Genomic DNA, 17,436 nt, shown 5'->3' on the forward strand with positions numbered 1-17,436 from the left:
ATAAAAAAAACCGTCTGTTTAATGAGTATTTTAATTCGAAAATGTTTTGCTATTTCGAGGTTGAAAATAGTTGATTATATTATTTTATGAAATATTTGTTTGGTTTTTAAAATGGCTGGCTTTGAAGATTGTAAACTTACCGGAAGAAGTTTTGCTTTTGCTTTTTCGGTGGTGATGCTAGAAAATCAGCAATTCTGTAAGGACAAAACGAAAAAAACAGATGTAAGTTATAAATTTGCTACTACGGATATGAATTAAAGAAATCTTTTTGGGGTCTAACAAACAAAATCCAAACAATGGTCTGCCACCGACGGAGCATCAAATTGCGAGATGAAATGTCTTTAAAATCGTGGATTGCTATTCTGTAGCGAGGGAGTAGATGTTGTCATGACAACTTTGACAATTTACTCGCTCACGGATTTGTGTTCTAGACCAAGGATTAGTCTTTCATAATTAGAAAAAAAAAAAAAAGAGAAGGATCCTAGGTTCTTTAGAATAATATAGCTGGATGGATAATGTCGGAAAAGTTCGGTGTAATATTCTTAAGGCTGGAAAATTAAATAAATTGCTTTACGTAAATTTCCAAGAAATTTGCTGCCGCTCTACGCATAATTGTCTCATATACATATATAGGGAATCCCATAGCACATGTGACAGTTATGCGTATAGCGGCAGTTTGTTGTGTATCTTGAAAAAGGCATTTAGAGCAACCAATCAAACATCAACGCACCCGTCTGCTGTTTACCTAATTTGTCGTTTGAGCTTATTGACTTTCTATCTACCATTTTGCATTGTACGGGTGGTTGGGCGATACGCGGTTACTTTATATAAAAAAAAACTCCGCAAGTGACTAGTTACAAAACTCTTGTAGCCATACTTTTCCATACTCCAGGGACTCTAGTCCCGAGGTCATCTTATCTAATGACGTCAGAAGGCAGCAGAAAAACCGATTCTCAATTGTAAATTGTCACGCGAAATAACGATTCCGAGAATGATAGTTACCATAATGTGGTTGAAAAGTGACGAACGAGGTATCTACCAACATGATAGTGACTAGAACTAAAAAGTGGGTTCAATTTTTGGCGAGTTTTGCTGAGAGAAAATTGCAGATTGGACAGTTCATAGTTGATAGAAATTCATGATTGAAGTCAATTTTAAATCTAAGATTGTGTCTTCCAGTTACCACAAATCACAAGAAATCTTCATCAGTATGAGGTGTCATTCGAGTGGGCGTAGGTAATAGATTTGACGTTGATGATTTCTAGTGTTTTAGTACCGGAAGGAGCCATCTAAGCTTCAGTGGTCAGTTTGCGTCCACTGCTCACTTTAAATAATTCCTCCGCAAGTTTCAATTCTGAGTCACTTGAGTGACGATGATCACTTCGAAGAAGTGACTTTCTGAATACTTCTATGTGAATATCGTGGATTTGCAAGTTTAGGAGGGTCTTTTCCCTGCTACAATTGATCTGACGAGCAGGATGTCTCTCTGGATATTCCGACGCTTGATTTTAATCTACCCTCTTATGACTCAGATTATTCACTGTTGTCAGAAAGCCATTATCTGTCGCTATTCTTTTCTTTTCACTGAATCGTACGCTCTCTTGAAATTCACAAACATGATAAGTCCGCCAGCAGCCTTACTGACCTTTAATCAGGATTTGTCATAGAGTTGACATTTACTCTATCGCCGATCATTCTACTCGAAACCTGCTTTGATAGTGACCGATAATGGAATCAGTGCCAACAGATGAAATCTGCTGAACAGTTTGTTGAAGTGTTCGATGAAGCGTACCTTATGGTTATTGATAAGTAAAACTCGTTCTAGTGAAGCAGCCCTCATTGCACACTCAAAAGCAATCGACGAGAGTGCTCGCGTGAAAGTGATTATGTTGCATTTCTGAATGTCATGTCCAGCTGAAGTGTACAACAGTCTAGCAGAGTTGCTAGGATGCGATAAATTTTCAAATTATCTGCGTACATTGCATTACACGATGTCAATTCGCTACTGAAATTTTTCACGAAGAGCACGAGGAAGAGAGGTCCAAGGTGGCTCCCTTGAGGTACACTCGATGTGATGCTGAAAAAAACTGAATTTGCTGTTCCAAATCATGCAGGTGCACCGCGGTGTGTAATGTAGAAATAGATTCTATCCAGGGATCCAAGCTTTCGAGAAATTCATACACCACATCAAGTAGTTTTCGTTTTTCTAATTTCAGCAGCGTTGACACATAGTTCAAGTTCGTCACTGTTGAGTGCTTTCTGAGAAAACCATACCGGTCTATACTGCCCATAACAGCATAAGAGTCCCATGTTGAAAAACAGCAAGCCGAGAAAAACGCTGTTCAAGATTGTCCCATCCATTGAGCCAAATGGATGGGACAACCATGTTTTGGTATTTTTTTTATATTTTCTGAACAAATCCGGTAATCTTATTTGTGCAGTGTGATTCAGTGGTGATACAGAATACAATCCAACGGATAACTCATTTTCGACAAAAATCCACATGGGACTCTTATGCGTTTTTGGGCAGTATAGTGATGCAGTGTTTTGCTGCAGAGTAGACTATCCTACTTTTGATATGGAACTCTGCATTGAAAATCCTCTGTAATTGATGGTGGCGTCCTGTACGTTACCGTTGTAGTGGTATCAATGCTGCCTTCCACATCGCGGGACAAATACTTTCACCGAGAGAGCGATTCAACAGTATCGATTCAATTTCCAATATTAGCAGATTCCTGTTCCGTTCGATGATTGTGATTGGTGCTAGTGCGCTTTTTATCCTTATGTTGATCGTTTTGTAAAATGACAGTGTCTCTGCCACCACGATCACCTTTTCGGCGTATCCCGGTGTCCCAATGAAGTTTTCCTCTTCTGTTGTCAGCTAACCGTATCGACCGTATGCTCTGAAATTGAGCCGCTACAAGCGTACGGCTCCTAGCCTCCTTTTTCCGCCTGTCGGTCTTTGGCAATCCATGTCGAATCAATAATTCCACCAATGAGCTAGTGTCGTTCTTTGAACCGTGATCGCACATGTGACGATGATTTTTTTTTTATTAAAGCGCAATTCAAACATATTGTAATTTCGTTTTAAGAAAATTGCTTTGATTGGTCACATTTTCCTTCTATTGTGCTCGTGGTCGTTTCTGTAGGACTATTTCAGATGGTGGGGTTTAGCTTTTGGTCTTAGCGAAGCAATTCTTGCAAAACATGATTTACTCGTATGAGAGCTTCTTTGCATACATTAGAACCATTTAGCTCCTGACATCTATTCGGCTAATCCCGGCGATGAACTTCCGTAAGCCGTTTCGCTCGCTTTTTTGCGAGCCATTTTGCTCCCAGGTTTGTTACGAATAGTCCCCGGTGGTAAATCTACCCTACTCCAATTCTTCGGCCGCGAAATTTTTTCCAATATCGATGTTCGTTGCGTAAGTCGTTTAACTCCTAGTTTATTGACGATCTACTCGGATAGTCCTCGACTGTCAACCTATCCTACTCAATTGACTAACGAGTAGATGTTAAGGTCGGTCCGACGATTTCGGATGGAGCGTAGCTTCCGTTTCGCTGGCGCCCCAATGATCCACCGTTGGCGCTTCACGCGACTTACTCGATCTAGTCTCCGATGATAAAATTAGTCCGCTCACGGGCTTCTCGGTTGGGTGCCGAGGCCCGAAGATTCCAGGTAGAACGTGGCGTCTGTTACATTGGCGACGAACTACTCGAAATTTGGTATATACTGTCATAAATAGTCCTGCTCGACTGCGGCAATAGATCTGTTCGACTCTCGCTGTTCCGTTCAACCACTCGCTTGGACATCCCGCCATTTTCGCTGCAGAGCCGACACCATCTGCGGAATTGCTCGGTCAATGACGTTCATGCCGAGTCGATGATGTAGTTTCCGATTGTCATTTTCGGGTTGCTGATCAACAACTTTTCTTTCCGCATCCAGTCTTCCACTGAATCTGTCGCTTCCGTGGAAAGTACCTTCACCTCTTCTAGTGATTCCCGACTACTTGGAGCAACCCGTCATCGGCAAAACCGATATTCTGCGCGCCTCTGAGAAGGTTCAGCTTCAATAGTTCTTCGTACATCGAGCTCAACAACGTCTGGTCGAAGATAGAGTTCTGAGAAACACCCGCTGTAATTGTCGTTCTTCTCTCTCCTTTGTCGGTCTCGTAGATCAGTGTTCGATTCTGAAAGTAGCTTTTCAATGCTTTCAACAGCTTGTGGGTTCCCGAATACCTCTGCAGGTATTCAGGAACCATTATGCTGGGCAGTGAATGGACGATTGCTTCCTAACTAGCACTGTTGAAAGCATCCTTCACGTCGAATGTGACCACTGCGCAATAGCGGTACCCCATGTGTATTTTTCTGTGCTGTCACCGTATCTTCCACTAATGTTTAGGTAGACCTGTCTTCCCGGAAACCGATCTACATGTTGGACAAGCCTTCTCGCTCTCCGTGTACTTGGTAAGCCTGTTCTAAGTTACTCATTCTAATAGTTTTCCGACTGATTGGTCATATTGGACTATACGGCGAACAGTTACACCAGCTCCTGTCTATTCCAGTTATCGGGAAAGCTAGCTTCATCGATGAACTTCTACAGCGTAGTCCTGAACATATCCGGATTCTCCTATGATGCTGTATCCAGAACTAGGTTTGGGATTCCGGTTGGTCCTGAAGGCCTTCTTCACTTTCATGACTTTTACCTTTTTTTTGGTTACTCGGACTTCTTCTACATAACCATCCTTCTCACTGTACGGTGGCGATGAACAGCTTATTAGGCGGGAAAAGCGCTTGGATGATGACCTTTAACTTCTCCAGGCACCTTTCACGCAGTACAGCTTGGCCTTTTATCTTCGTCATGGCAACTCTGTAGGCGGATTCGTGTTGGCTTTGTAGGAACGCTCCTCACGGCAGACTTTCTTACTTAGCTCCATTTCTTTGTTGAGAGTGGTTCTAGCTAGACCTGTACCCCAATTTTGGTTCCTTTTTCGGTGTTATTGTGAGCCCTCTGACTTCTTCTCCAGGTTCGGAGGTAACTTACACGTACACCGAAAATCGTTGTTTTCCACCATTTCTCGGTTTCCCATTTCCCGGCATAACCACAACGAAAAAGTTGCACTCAAATCTAAGTACTTCGACGCACACGTCCTTGTCAAAGATCGCAGTTTTCCATCTTCGCTCGTTTATCTGTCTCCGACGTGCTTCAAATTGTATCCTGTTCCCAATGCTGTACCGTATCGCTTGATAGTCGCTGTAGGTACTGTACAGTTCACGTTTCCGGCCTGTAGAAAGTGATATCGATGATGAGCCCTCCCTGCGGTAAGTGGTAATGTTACCTCCGATAGCCAAGATCTACATTTAGCTATGCTAGATCCTTCTTGATCACCATTATGCTAGATCCTTCTTGATCACCAAGTCCCATTGAACACAATGCTCAGCATCGACAACTTCGAAAGTCTCGAGTTCTGTGAATACTCCAGCATTAAAATCTCATCGGTTCCTCGAAAAAGACTAATTCGCTTTTCACGAACTTAGTATTTAGTGGAAGGTGGACGACTGCTGGTGAAGTTCGTATGAATCTGACCTTTGGCTGTGGAAATAATACTGCGATCCCATATGTAATCTTTGAATGTCGGAATTCTTTCAGTCAACCTTATGCGACGTGTCCCACATAAATCGCCAGGAGTTTGATTTGAATTCAGATTGGTTTCTTATGTGGTTTTTGTTTAAAGCGAAACTGAGCCAGTTTCTAATCCCAACTGCTGTCAAAATGTATGAAATGACAGCGGTTGGGTTCTAACCCCAACTCAGTTTCGAGTTCAAGCGAAATCGCCACTAGCGAAATCCATTTAGAATACAACAATCGATTCTGGCTATTCAGAAATAAATCTCTATTAACCTTTCCATGAGACCTTTGTTTGACAATTCATAGATGGATCCTTCCTTACGCAAGCAGAAAACCCGGTACGGAGAAGGTCTTCCATTAATCATATTCGTTTGATGTTTTACCGAATCGTCGATTTTTCACGTCTGCAAAATGTTTGTCTTCAATTCTTTTTAGATGTCTGTAACATGAAGCCATGGGTGCAAGCCCCCGTTAACCACACTTTATCGGTTTTCTTGAGACGCCTTGGAGGAAAGCACCAACTCTGGTTCGCATCGACGTAGATCATCTCGGCGAGGTTCGCCTTGGGTCGTAGTCCGCTATTTGTCCTAAGTCTGCTCTCCAATAGTTAATTCTTGGTTCCAACGACCCTTTGCAGCCATTGAAAAGGGATGTTATTACTAAAGTTTGAGTTATCAGGGATCAATAGAAAGCCTAGTTTTGAAATCAGTTCCAGATTCTGAGAGCCGTGGAATCTCGTGCGGGATCTTGCTCGCTCGCTTTACATCATCAGGTTCTTATCAAGCTTTCAAAGTGGCGACGCGATCCTTCTCCAGCGTGAAGGAGTTACGAAGCTGCTTGTTCGTCTCACATATCCACTGGTGTTGATTGTTCAACCTGTGATGATCCAGTCTAGTCGGCCTTGCTCGGCATTTGAATCTGTCGGTTCTCACCCTTAGTGATCGGTAGAATTATAGCACTGCGAAGACTGTCGAAATAGATCAAGCTTTGCAACGGATTATAGAACCAAGGAAGTTTTCGTCTCTGGAACAACTTTTCTGAAATATTCGTTGCGCAAATCCACGCTGTTTTTATGTCACATAAGTCGGGTTTTTCGTTTCGCATTCTTCTCATCAGAAGCTAACAAACTAACGCAGCCCTTCTTCTGGAGCACTCTAGTTAGAGTCTGGCCATGAGGAGGAAAAAGACATATGACGTATTCAAACGAGCATGAAGTTTGACGTATTTCTATTGTGTATATGTCATATTTCATGTTCGTTTGGATACGTAATGTGTCTTCTTCCTCATGGCCACACTCTAACTAGAGTGCTCTATTCTTAACTCCATATACAAGTCGTGTCATTTTTGGACTTGGTTTCTACCGAGATAAATTTGAACGATTCTCTTGATAATTGCGCAAAATCATCCTCTTTTGTCCGAACTCCACGACCTAGAACCTTCGCACCGTCATACTCACCCCAAATCCAACTCCTTTCGGCATGGCCGCTCGGGAAAATAATTTGTACGGCCAATTATGCCATTATCTCCGTCTGAGCGGCGATTAACTGTCCTAAGAACTTCAGCCGGCTCATCTCGACGGCCGTTCACACTTTCAGCCGTGTCATTTCGCTTTACCCTCGGTATTTCGGTGAACACTCCAAAGATACAAACGCGTCGCACTGGGTTTTGCAGCCTCGCCTGGTAATCCTCCGGACGTCCGAACAGTAGGAACGGATTTTTTCGATGCATTTCTTTGAAATATTCCTGCCGGTTGGTGGTGCTGTATCGTGCTGGGACTGGAGGAATGCATGGTGCTAGCGTCGGTTTACAACTGAAGTCATCAGTTTTCATGTAATCGATTCTCTGTCGTTTAGCTTCAACTTCCATGATTGAATCGACAGGTGGAATGTTCTCAATATCTACTTGTACATCGTAGGGTTCAACTTGAACAACTGAATTGTTGATGATTTCGGTTATTGTTTCGTTAACAATAGACACATTGTTGCTTGGAATCATCTTCGGTTTTCTGGTAAACTGGAAAGATTCCAGGGTCCCTCTCCTTGGACTACTATCAAGCTCAATAGTAGGTATGGAGTTGAAAGTTTCATTCCAAGCAGAAAGGTCGATAATTTCATCGACTACCTCATTCTCGGTAGTTTCTGTTATCTCTTTGTGATAGAATTCAGTGATCTTTTTAGACGGTTGATTGTTCGACTTTCGACTCTTTTGCTTGTCAGCTGCCGCCGCTGCTTCTTCATTGATCACAACCGTCTGTGAACAATCCAGTCCAACCCAGTTGGCGCAAATTACGTGACCCGTGACGGTGGCCACCGTTGCGTCTAGTATTTTGAATGAAACGGAAAAGCTTCCATTGCCACCGAAACTGGAATCGCTGGAATAGAATAGATGAGGTTTGAAACTAGAAAAAATGGATGAACATCTTACCAATTATCGTTGAAATACAACACATTGTTATTGGTGTCTCCGACCAGAATCGCTAGCTTCACCGATATCTGTTTATCGTGAACGGCATTGTTTTGAACAACCGTTACTTCCATCATGTAATCTTCTTTCAGCACAAGTTGAATCGAGAGATTCGGGAGTTTCCGAACGAAATCGACAATGTCATTACCGAATGGAGGCGCTTTCTTCAAAATCTGTTGAACGAATCTGTTAGATTGTCCAAAACAAAGACTAGAGGAAATCTTACCACTTCCAACTCCCTCGGATCAGTATTGACTACCTCCTGGAAGCTAATCTTCCCTCTGGCTGCCAACTGACTGGCATAAACCGTTCCAATTCCTCGGAGCTGCTTGGTAAGAAAGGGACTATTTTCCCACAGCTTCGACTCCAGACACTGGCCCAGAATCAACGTATTCAGTAGTGCCAGGTAGACTCCGGATTCTCCATCGGGCCTACTGCAACCCACGGACACAAAGTCCGCCATATATTTAACCAACCGTTTACCGACTGCGATCATCCTGGCCGCTTCCTGCTGGAGTGAGTTATGGTCAATGGTCAAATTTCCGAGAACTGCCTGTAGTAGGACGGACACCATTGCCGGGGTGGTCTGAATGCGACCCCGCAGCGGGAAGCGGATGCAGACGGCGGTTCCCTGCGAACGGTTCAGTTCGTTCAACGTTCGTTTGTCACTGTTGCGGCACTTGAACGCGGAAAATTCGTCGCAGTGCGTTAGGATGGTGAACACTTCCAGCAGCGGTTCGGTACCTTTGATCTGTGAAATAGGTGAAATTGAGTTGGATGAATAATTAGAAATCACTAGAGCTCACCTTCCTGAGCAGTTTCACCGTCCGGAAATTCAGACAATACTGTGCCATCAATCGTCCATACAGAGTGGACTTGATCCACATTCCATCGTCATCATCAGCGCCTTGATCTTTCGCGATCGCCGCGAGGGAGTATTTCACCAGGGCGCTTAGCTCGGTACGACACAAATCTAGGAATAAAAAAGGGTGTGAATCATTACCGAAATTTTCTCTCGCAAACTAGTGGATGTAAGAACCTTCAAGTTTTTTCTCGATCTGTGCTTTGTCCCGACCCGCTTCCCCAAGACCATAGCGGGCGGGAGCGGCAAGGGCCCGAACGTAGAGAAAGGTTGACCTGATCCAATCCATCGCGCTTCGCATGTCGGTGATGGTCTGCAGTACGATCTCCGAGTTCAAGTGCTCGGCCAAGTGTTCGTGGAGGTACGATTCGATCGGGACGGATCCGGTGGTGAGACGTTCATATTTGCGCTAGCGATGGGAAAAAGAGGCGCCGCACAGGCATCACGAGAATTAGAATTCAATTTCCACTCGGGGAATGACATTTAGTACGGTGAGCTGCTGGCTCGGTGGACTAATAGGCATGAAGGGTACCAGCAAAAAAAACTGGGATTGACAACAAAGAACACAGCGCGTCCTTCACGAAGTTATTTCGTGACATGATTGGGTGCTGCTGTTGCTGATGCTGCTGTTGATTGCAGTACGTTGCACATTGGCGAAGCGAGATCGCATTTTATTACTGACTGAGTAGATACTCCCACGAATCTGTCGGATCTCCCGCCGAGATGATGAGACTTGTCAAATATGCTATGTTAATGCAAATTTCTTAGAACTGGAACATTGTCCTAGATCCTGTGACGGACCTTGCCAGAGGCAACGGCATTCCTGAGTTCGCCCAAAACCGAGCCTGCAGCGATTTGAATTGATTAAAAACATGCAACAAGCGTTCTGCTCTATGCGAGCTGGCTGCTGGTTTAAATTATTTTATTTCGCCGTCTTGCTTCATCCTGAATGGGCTGCTGTTGTTGTAGCTGCAGCTGATTCTCCAATATGTGACATCTTTGGCAAAAAAGGTAAGGCTCACGCCGGATCCAGCCATAGCAACATTTGAGATCTCTTTTTTTTTTAAAGTTCAACTCTAGAATGCTGCCTTCGGCGGCGCATATAAAAATAGACGTTCAAAGGATGGGTCGTTTCATTCGGTCGGTTTCGGTTAGTGCTTTTGGTACTTCTATCACACGGATGCGGCGGAACGTAATGTGGTCTTGAAGTTGCAGTAAGTGAATTTTGTGATTAATTTTCAACTCAATTCAACAAGAACTTGAACGCAGTCAGGATGTTCAAACAGCTTTTCCTGGTGATCTCGTTCCTGTACTTTGTGTACTCGGCACCGCAGGCGGAGAAATACGAAGCGGTAATTTGGAGCGGTGAAAGCATTGAAAAGTGATCTGATGTGAAAATCTCGTTCTTATTTCCAGTACCAGTATCAGTATGAGGTGAAGGATCCGGAGAAGAAATTGTTCTTCGATAAAAATGAAGCTGGAGATGCTGGAGGCAAGGTGAGTCCTTTTATTATGCTGTAATCGTGTTCCTATAAATTTCTCAATATCTACTATAACCTAGTGATCGGTTTTACCTATTTTCCCTTCCTCTGTGACGAAGACTATGTCCAATTACTGCCATTCGCTAATTTACATTTACATTTTTCCCCCTTCCAAGGTTTCCGGCAAGTACTCGGTCTGGCTCCCGGACGGACGCCTGATGACGGTCACGTACACGGTGGACAAGGAAAGTGGTTACGTGTCCGACGTCGGTTTCCAAGAGAATGCGAATCCACTATCGGGATAGTAGCAGAATTATACCGAGCATGGACTAGGAAAACGGAACGGTTTGCGCCAGGCAAAATCCCGTACTGTTGCGTTGTAGATTAACAGTTTGTAGTAGCACTGAGTGGTTCACGAGCAGCAATTAACACATTTCAACCGATACCGCGGGAGAGTGACATTATCAACGGCTTCTTTGTACATTATTAGATAGGTAAATAGGCGAAGAATTTTATAGTTAAAGATGAAACTAGCAGCAGACAATGGCGCTTACCACTTTTTCCCTTTGGGTCATGATGACTGCCACTCCGAAGGTGTCGTACTGCGGTCTGCCAGCACGTCCAATCATCTGAAAGATGCTACTTTCCGGATACTCGTCCATGCCGTAGTCGGTGTACATCTAATAAAATTTTTGTTAATGACGAAATTCTGCTTAATTTTGAGTTATGAAGCTACCTGCGTCGATTTGATGATCACCAGATGCGCCGGCAAATTAACCCCCATCGCTAGTGCACTTGTACAACACAACACCGGAATTTGTCCGGACCGAAACGAATCCTCGATCATATTTCGATCGGCAAAGCTCAACCCGGCGTGATGGTAGGCGTAACCGGCCGCCAACCGACGCTTCAATTCGACATTTTGAACCCGTTCCGCAATGGTTTGCAAGTTGTTTCTCTGCTCCTCTGACAGACCCAGGGCATGATTGTCAGTTAAATGCTTAGCGGCCATCTCTGTAGCCTTTCGGGTACTACAGAAAACCAGCGTCGGCCGTCCGCTGGAATGTTTCCGGATAATGTCAAACAATTTGTAGTTCAGGTTCATATCGAATCGATAGGACGTCGTGTTTGGATCGCAGTAAAATCCCAGGACGTGTTTGTCTATTTTAATTGGTCGACGAGATTCGGAAATGCTGTTTAAAAAATTCGAACATTAATGACAATCAATATAAAATAAAAACCTCAACCTACTTGTAGAAGCAAGTGGTATTTTTCTCACCGACCCACGCAGCCAAATCTGCCACATTGGGAACCGTCGCAGAAAGTGCAATAATTCTCATCGGTTCCACCGGTTGCTGCTCGCCACATCCCGTATCTATGAACCGGTGAATGCTTCTCATTCTCGAAACAACCGCTTCCAGTATAGGACCCCGAAAGGGATCATTCAAAATGTGCACCTCATCAATCATAACCAATTTGACGAGACGAACAAAGCCAACATTCTGCCTCCACCGCCGCGTAATCGAATTCCACTTTTCCGGCGTAGTGAGAATCAAATTACAATCAGGCAAATCCCAGAAATCGCGAAATTCAGTATCGCCCGTAACTTCGGCACTTTTCACTCCCAGCCGGTCGAATTTTTCCCTCCACTGGTTGAACTTTTCCGCACACAGTGCCTTGATGGGGGCGATGTAAATCACCTTGAAATCGCCGATGTACTTTGCATCCTCCAGCTTCATCAGCAGACGTATCATAGCCAGCTCGAAAATTGCCGTCTTCCCGGAACCGGTGGGGGCACTAACGACCAGTGATTTATCCGTGTACAATAGGTCATCCATGACCAGCGATTGGATTTCGTTGAAGCGGGGGAACTCGCTGAAGACGTGACGGAATACCGGGGCTGAGATGAAATGGCTTTTTAAGGTCGATTTTTTTATTTACATGTGTATGACTTACCAATTTCGTCCAGGGAACGGAAATCACCGGTACGGCCCGCATACATTGCTGGTCGTGGGTAGCTGGTCCAATTTCGGCTTGGTGGTTCCGGAGGTGGCTGTTCCGTGGTCATTTTGCGTAGTAAAATTAACGAACTTTGCAATCTAGCGCAACAGCAAGCACGTGCAGTGGAAATAAATGAACATGAAAATCTGAAATGTTTCTTCATTGGGAAGAAATATTTCAATCGCCGTTTAGGGGAGGTCGGTATATGTATGGCACAAGCTGATGCAGACACTAAAGCTAGGTAAAATTTGTTCAGTTCTCGACAAACATATGATTACGGCCTAAAAGCCAACTGTCAAAATCCACTTTGAATGGAAATTCCGGACAAACCGTTACTAGCCGAACACAGTTCACAACAGTTTATGAAAGAAAAAATATTTTTCTTTCGGTTACTATAAACATCTCTGATTGGCGCGTAACGGTTTGTTCGGAATTTCCATTCAAAGTGGATTTTGACAGTTGGCTTTTAGGCCGTAATCATATGTTTGTCGAGAGTTATTTTAGTTTTCTAAGTTTCAAGATAAAATTATATTTTTATGATGATTTTAGCAATTTACGTAGAAGGTATTTCTTTTTCAACGATTGTCAGTAATTTTACCAAAAATGCCCTAAATTCTCGATTATTTCTCTATGAAACTCTGGTATTTTTTCAGCAGAAAAATTATCCAACTAATATTAACTGATAGTTTTGTTCAAATAATAGATACAGAACCTAGGGGCAGATCACTCTAGGAATGTATCTCTCGGATGTAGAGCTAGTTTCTTGCAGGGCTTTGACGTCTTACACTGCTCTTGACTGTACGGAAATTGCCGAGCTGCATTGATTGTGTAAAAAGCTACTAAACTAGTACAGCAAACCACTTTCAGCCGCACCAATCTTTACGCAATGCGCTATATTACGGGAATCGAATTTCAAATGTTCAAATCTAGTATAAACAAATTAGATTCATGTAGAAAAGAAACCATTTCTTTTATGATATAATTTACTACATAATTAGTTAACAATCCAATTTAAAAAAAAACCTAATAACTACATTTTTAGTTTCATATTACTGAGCAAATCTGCACTATATAACAATTGTCAGCAGACGTTTTCCAAAAACTGTTATAAAATTTTACTGAATTCCACAGACAATGTTGGTATGCATATAGAAATTCTTAGACACGTATTTTTTAAAATTTGCTGCTTTGAACAAATACGGAAATAACCATTTGTATGCTAGTATAGAAAACCCATCTTTGTCGACCGATTACGCAATTGATACTTAGCATACAAGGCAGGCATAGGGCCTTTTCCTTCGATTCCATTGACAAAAAAAATCTTGGCATCCATACATTCAATCATTCATTCAAATCGACAGCTTTTAAATATCTTCTTTAATAGTCAATCCACTGAATAAATAAATATGAAATAGACCAACAATACGAACATTTTCAAAAAAGTTCAGTTTATTCATAACATTTTTGATCCGTGCTTTGGTTTTAAGTTTAACCATTAGACCAACGAACATATGTACACTTATCCACCTCATATCAACACAATACAGTACGGTTTACCCGCTAGCTATCGACAGTACGCGACGTTAGAAAAGCGAACGAAGAGTTTGATGAAAACCAAATAATGTGGATACTGGTGCCGGCTTGTCGGCGATTTAACGAGAGAAACATCGCTGAATAATCTTTGGGCACTGCCTGGCGTATGCGCAACCGAAATAATACCAACGAAAGCGTGGAACATTTCAACCGCTGAATATTCAATTTCGCTGAAAGGCCGCTGAATATTCAATTTCGGACTCCGTGGTGGCTAGTTAGGATTATTGCTATCCCAAAACCAGCCACCGATCACAACTCGTATCGGCCGGTTAAAATGCTGTCCTGTGTACGGAAGCTGTCGAGAAAATGATCTTGTTTCGCCTCGACACTTGAGTTGAATTAGGTTTTAGCTTATATACATCTGATTCAACTGATTCGTGGAGTTCTGAATCATATACACCCACAAGTGATCCCAAATATCTTTTCTAATGAACTCCGAGAGGCCGACAATGACAAAATGTTCTATGTTGACGGAACAAATCTGGACGGGTTCATCAGCTTCGGTATTTTCAATGGTAACGGTACTGTTTTATTCAAGCTCAATGATCCTGCAACAGTTTACGATGCAGATCTAGTTGCTATTCTGTGTACACTTGGGATCGAAACTTTGTCTACAGATCACTGCTTTATCATTTTGGGCAGCCTTGGCTCTATTGAAGCTCTTCTTGCGATGAAACCCCTAAAAGCGATTCCCGCATTTCTCGGAGAAAAAGAAACGGAAGTAGCTGCAAGCTTTGTCTGAAAAATATTACCAGATTACTTTACTTACTCCTCACTGTTCCATCCCGGGTAATAGGATGCGGAATCTTTAGCTAAGGTGGGTGCATTAGAAGATCACTTTGCTTCAATGCATTTTTCAGTATTTGTTAACAGAGGACACTCAAAAGCTGGCAAACCTCGTTGAGCAATGGTGGACTTGGAAGAAGGCAACATTTTATAATCTCGAAGCTATCCACGAAGCCTCGGCTTAGGAGGATGAATTTATTTTTTTTAATATCCCGACTCACGTTAGATGCGCATTTGCGGCGTATTGGGTTTATATAGGGAGTAGTTGGTGTGCTTGTGACGAGTGGTATCACAACAGAGAGCACGTTATCTGGGCATGCTCCGGGTATTGTGACGCCAGGTCTCAATTTCGGATCCGGAAAAGACCACGCTATGTTCCAGTTCAAAAATTTTCCTAATGTAAGCCTACCTTTTGGTAAAAACAATAAATATCCTAACGACTTGTATTAACGAAGATTGAAGCGAGATCAACCCGATGTTTTGCCCCTCTTTGAATGATTCTCTGTGGGTCTGAAGATCACCCGTCGTAATGCCTCTAAGCTTCCGTTAGAAAAAAACAAATTTGAATATATTTTCTTGGTTTTAATAGCTCATTCCGATAGTCTCTTGTTAAGAACATGAATTATTGGTCCTAAAAGGTATATTTTTTTGACTACCCCCCTCCACCTACTCCTAATAAAATTCTATTGCTCCCTCTTGTATCTCGAGTAGAATTCTTAGTTTAAGGACGGCTGAGAAATTAATGAAATCGAAATTTGATTTAGCTTATGCAATATGCACAATGCCAGATTTTACTTTAGAGGAGGAAAATTTAGGTAAAAGTATTTTGTCTCCACTAAGTAGAAAATTGTTAAAAACCACATTTGCGCGTGAAGGGCACAAAACCTATAACTAAATTAATTATGGAATTTGACTTTTGAATGAAATAAAATTTAAAAAAAAACACGTTTTAGGCGACTCTTAACAAATTTGTATCTCGCTGGGTTTGAACAAATGGATGAGAAAATTATCCTGAAGATTGCTATTTCCAACCACCAAAGTCAACGGTTAGGATACTCAGTGTGCTTTCTGTTTCTACCCGAGCCAGCGCGAAGCAAACGACGAAAACAGTTACTTTTATTCTGTGCGCCTTGGCTGAAGAACAAATGAAACGGTTACTTTAATTTTTGTCGTGGTGATCTACTGAGATGAGCAAGTCCCAGAATTAAGAAGTGATGCTCCGGTCCGGTGGCTGTTGATCAGTGGACTATTGGAATAAGACCGAACATATATGATGTGGAGCATTTGCTGAAAGTGAAAATGGAGCTTAAGCTTACGGAAGTCGCTTTTATTGAGTGCTACCATATTCTCATATAAATTGGACGTTGGAAAAAATGATGTTCTGTTGCCGATGAATAGTTTAACTCATCTTTCTTGTGAAATAAACTCATCTTACTTGTGAGATGAGATGAGAATCGGCCACGACAATCTTTACCGATACTTAGGAATTCAATCAATCGAGTTAGATGTATATATTTCATGCATTCTTTGAAGAATGAAATGTAGATGTTTTTTGTTTCATTTCTCAAAATGGTTAAAGCTGAAAAAATAATTCCACACGCCCAACATTGATAGTACTTTTGGCAATTTTTCGACATTCTGTTAAAAAGCCCCAAAAAGTTTTCTCAACAACCTCAAACAGGAGTCCCCAATTGGACACCAGTTGAAAGATTCGTTAGGCACCGTGTTTCGTATGTCCAATGAATGACCCTCGTTAGACAAATCGGAAATATTCTTTCTCTACCAACAAATTCAGATTTGTACGTGTTTTAATTGCGATCAACATATATGTTATATGTTCTTTCAACAAATACGCGATTCTTTTTTGTTTTCCCCCTCTCTTTCATGGATGTTTACCGAAACATTGGTTGGCAACATTGATTTTGCCTTGCATTTGCCTTCAGTCATGATTTTTGTGGCTGCGTACCTGCTCGTTCCCTTCAAATTCCTCATACTGCACTACACGGTTAAAATAAAGTACCTATTCATGAATACCAAAAGTATCCAGTTTCTAGTTCAATTCCAGCTGTCACCAATTGGGTAAATTTTCGAATAAGAATCTGGGTAAAATATTACCCATCTCATTCTTGCTACATAATCAGAAAAATGAGTAAAATGTTACTCATAAATGGTTAAAAATTACTTTAAAGGGTTAACTTGAATAATGTGTTTAAAAAAGAAAGAATCTTCAAAAAACATTAAAATGCATGCTACAATATCTCCAAGTCCAAATTACCAAACTCTTCAGAAACATCGTATCTCAGCAGCAGATTAGCCTTCTATTTTTACCATTTTTTTGTTAACCATGTTTTTGTCAACGACCTATTGAGTCAATTTGTCAACTGTTGTTACGGCATTTAATTAGCAAGGGACTGGAAGTATATTTTTTAATATAATAGCCTTCCAACTGCACTCGTGGAAAAATAACGGCTAACGGTTGAAGATACACCGCGGAACGTAGTCAGCGGAAAGCGTCGTTGATATTACATCTGTATCTCAAATGCTCGTGAAAACATTCATGTTGTTCCTCTCGACATCCGATTTACTCACGATTGTTCTCTGTAATCAAGTTCGAGACCGCA

The 17,436-nt window shown here is 42.1% G+C and overlaps 2 protein-coding genes across 2 annotated transcripts; one reads left to right on the top strand and one right to left on the bottom strand.

Moving 5' to 3' along the window:
• Positions 1-69: 69 nt before the first annotated feature.
• On the bottom strand, positions 70-12,525 carry LOC131690303 (probable ATP-dependent DNA helicase HFM1). The gene is made up of 10 exons (XM_058975974.1): positions 12,392-12,525; positions 11,687-12,335; positions 11,172-11,628; positions 10,990-11,115; positions 9,132-9,363; positions 8,899-9,065; positions 8,319-8,843; positions 8,054-8,265; positions 7,086-8,000; positions 70-194 (listed from the first exon to the last, which is right to left on the bottom strand). The coding sequence occupies exons 1-10, from the start codon at positions 12,501-12,503 to the stop codon at positions 137-139; spliced, it is 3,453 nt and encodes a 1,150-aa protein (XP_058831957.1). The 5' UTR covers positions 12,504-12,525; the 3' UTR covers positions 70-136.
• LOC131690456 (pro-resilin-like) lies at positions 10,072-10,979 on the top strand. The gene is made up of 3 exons (XM_058976239.1): positions 10,072-10,306; positions 10,371-10,451; positions 10,612-10,979. Exons 1-3 carry the CDS (start codon positions 10,229-10,231, stop codon positions 10,738-10,740), a joined length of 288 nt encoding a protein of 95 aa, XP_058832222.1. The 5' UTR covers positions 10,072-10,228; the 3' UTR covers positions 10,741-10,979.
• Positions 12,526-17,436: the final 4,911 nt, after the last annotated feature.

This window comes from Topomyia yanbarensis, chromosome 1 (assembly GCF_030247195.1).
Source record: "Topomyia yanbarensis strain Yona2022 chromosome 1, ASM3024719v1, whole genome shotgun sequence".
Lineage (NCBI taxonomy): Eukaryota > Metazoa > Arthropoda > Insecta > Diptera > Culicidae > Topomyia > Topomyia yanbarensis.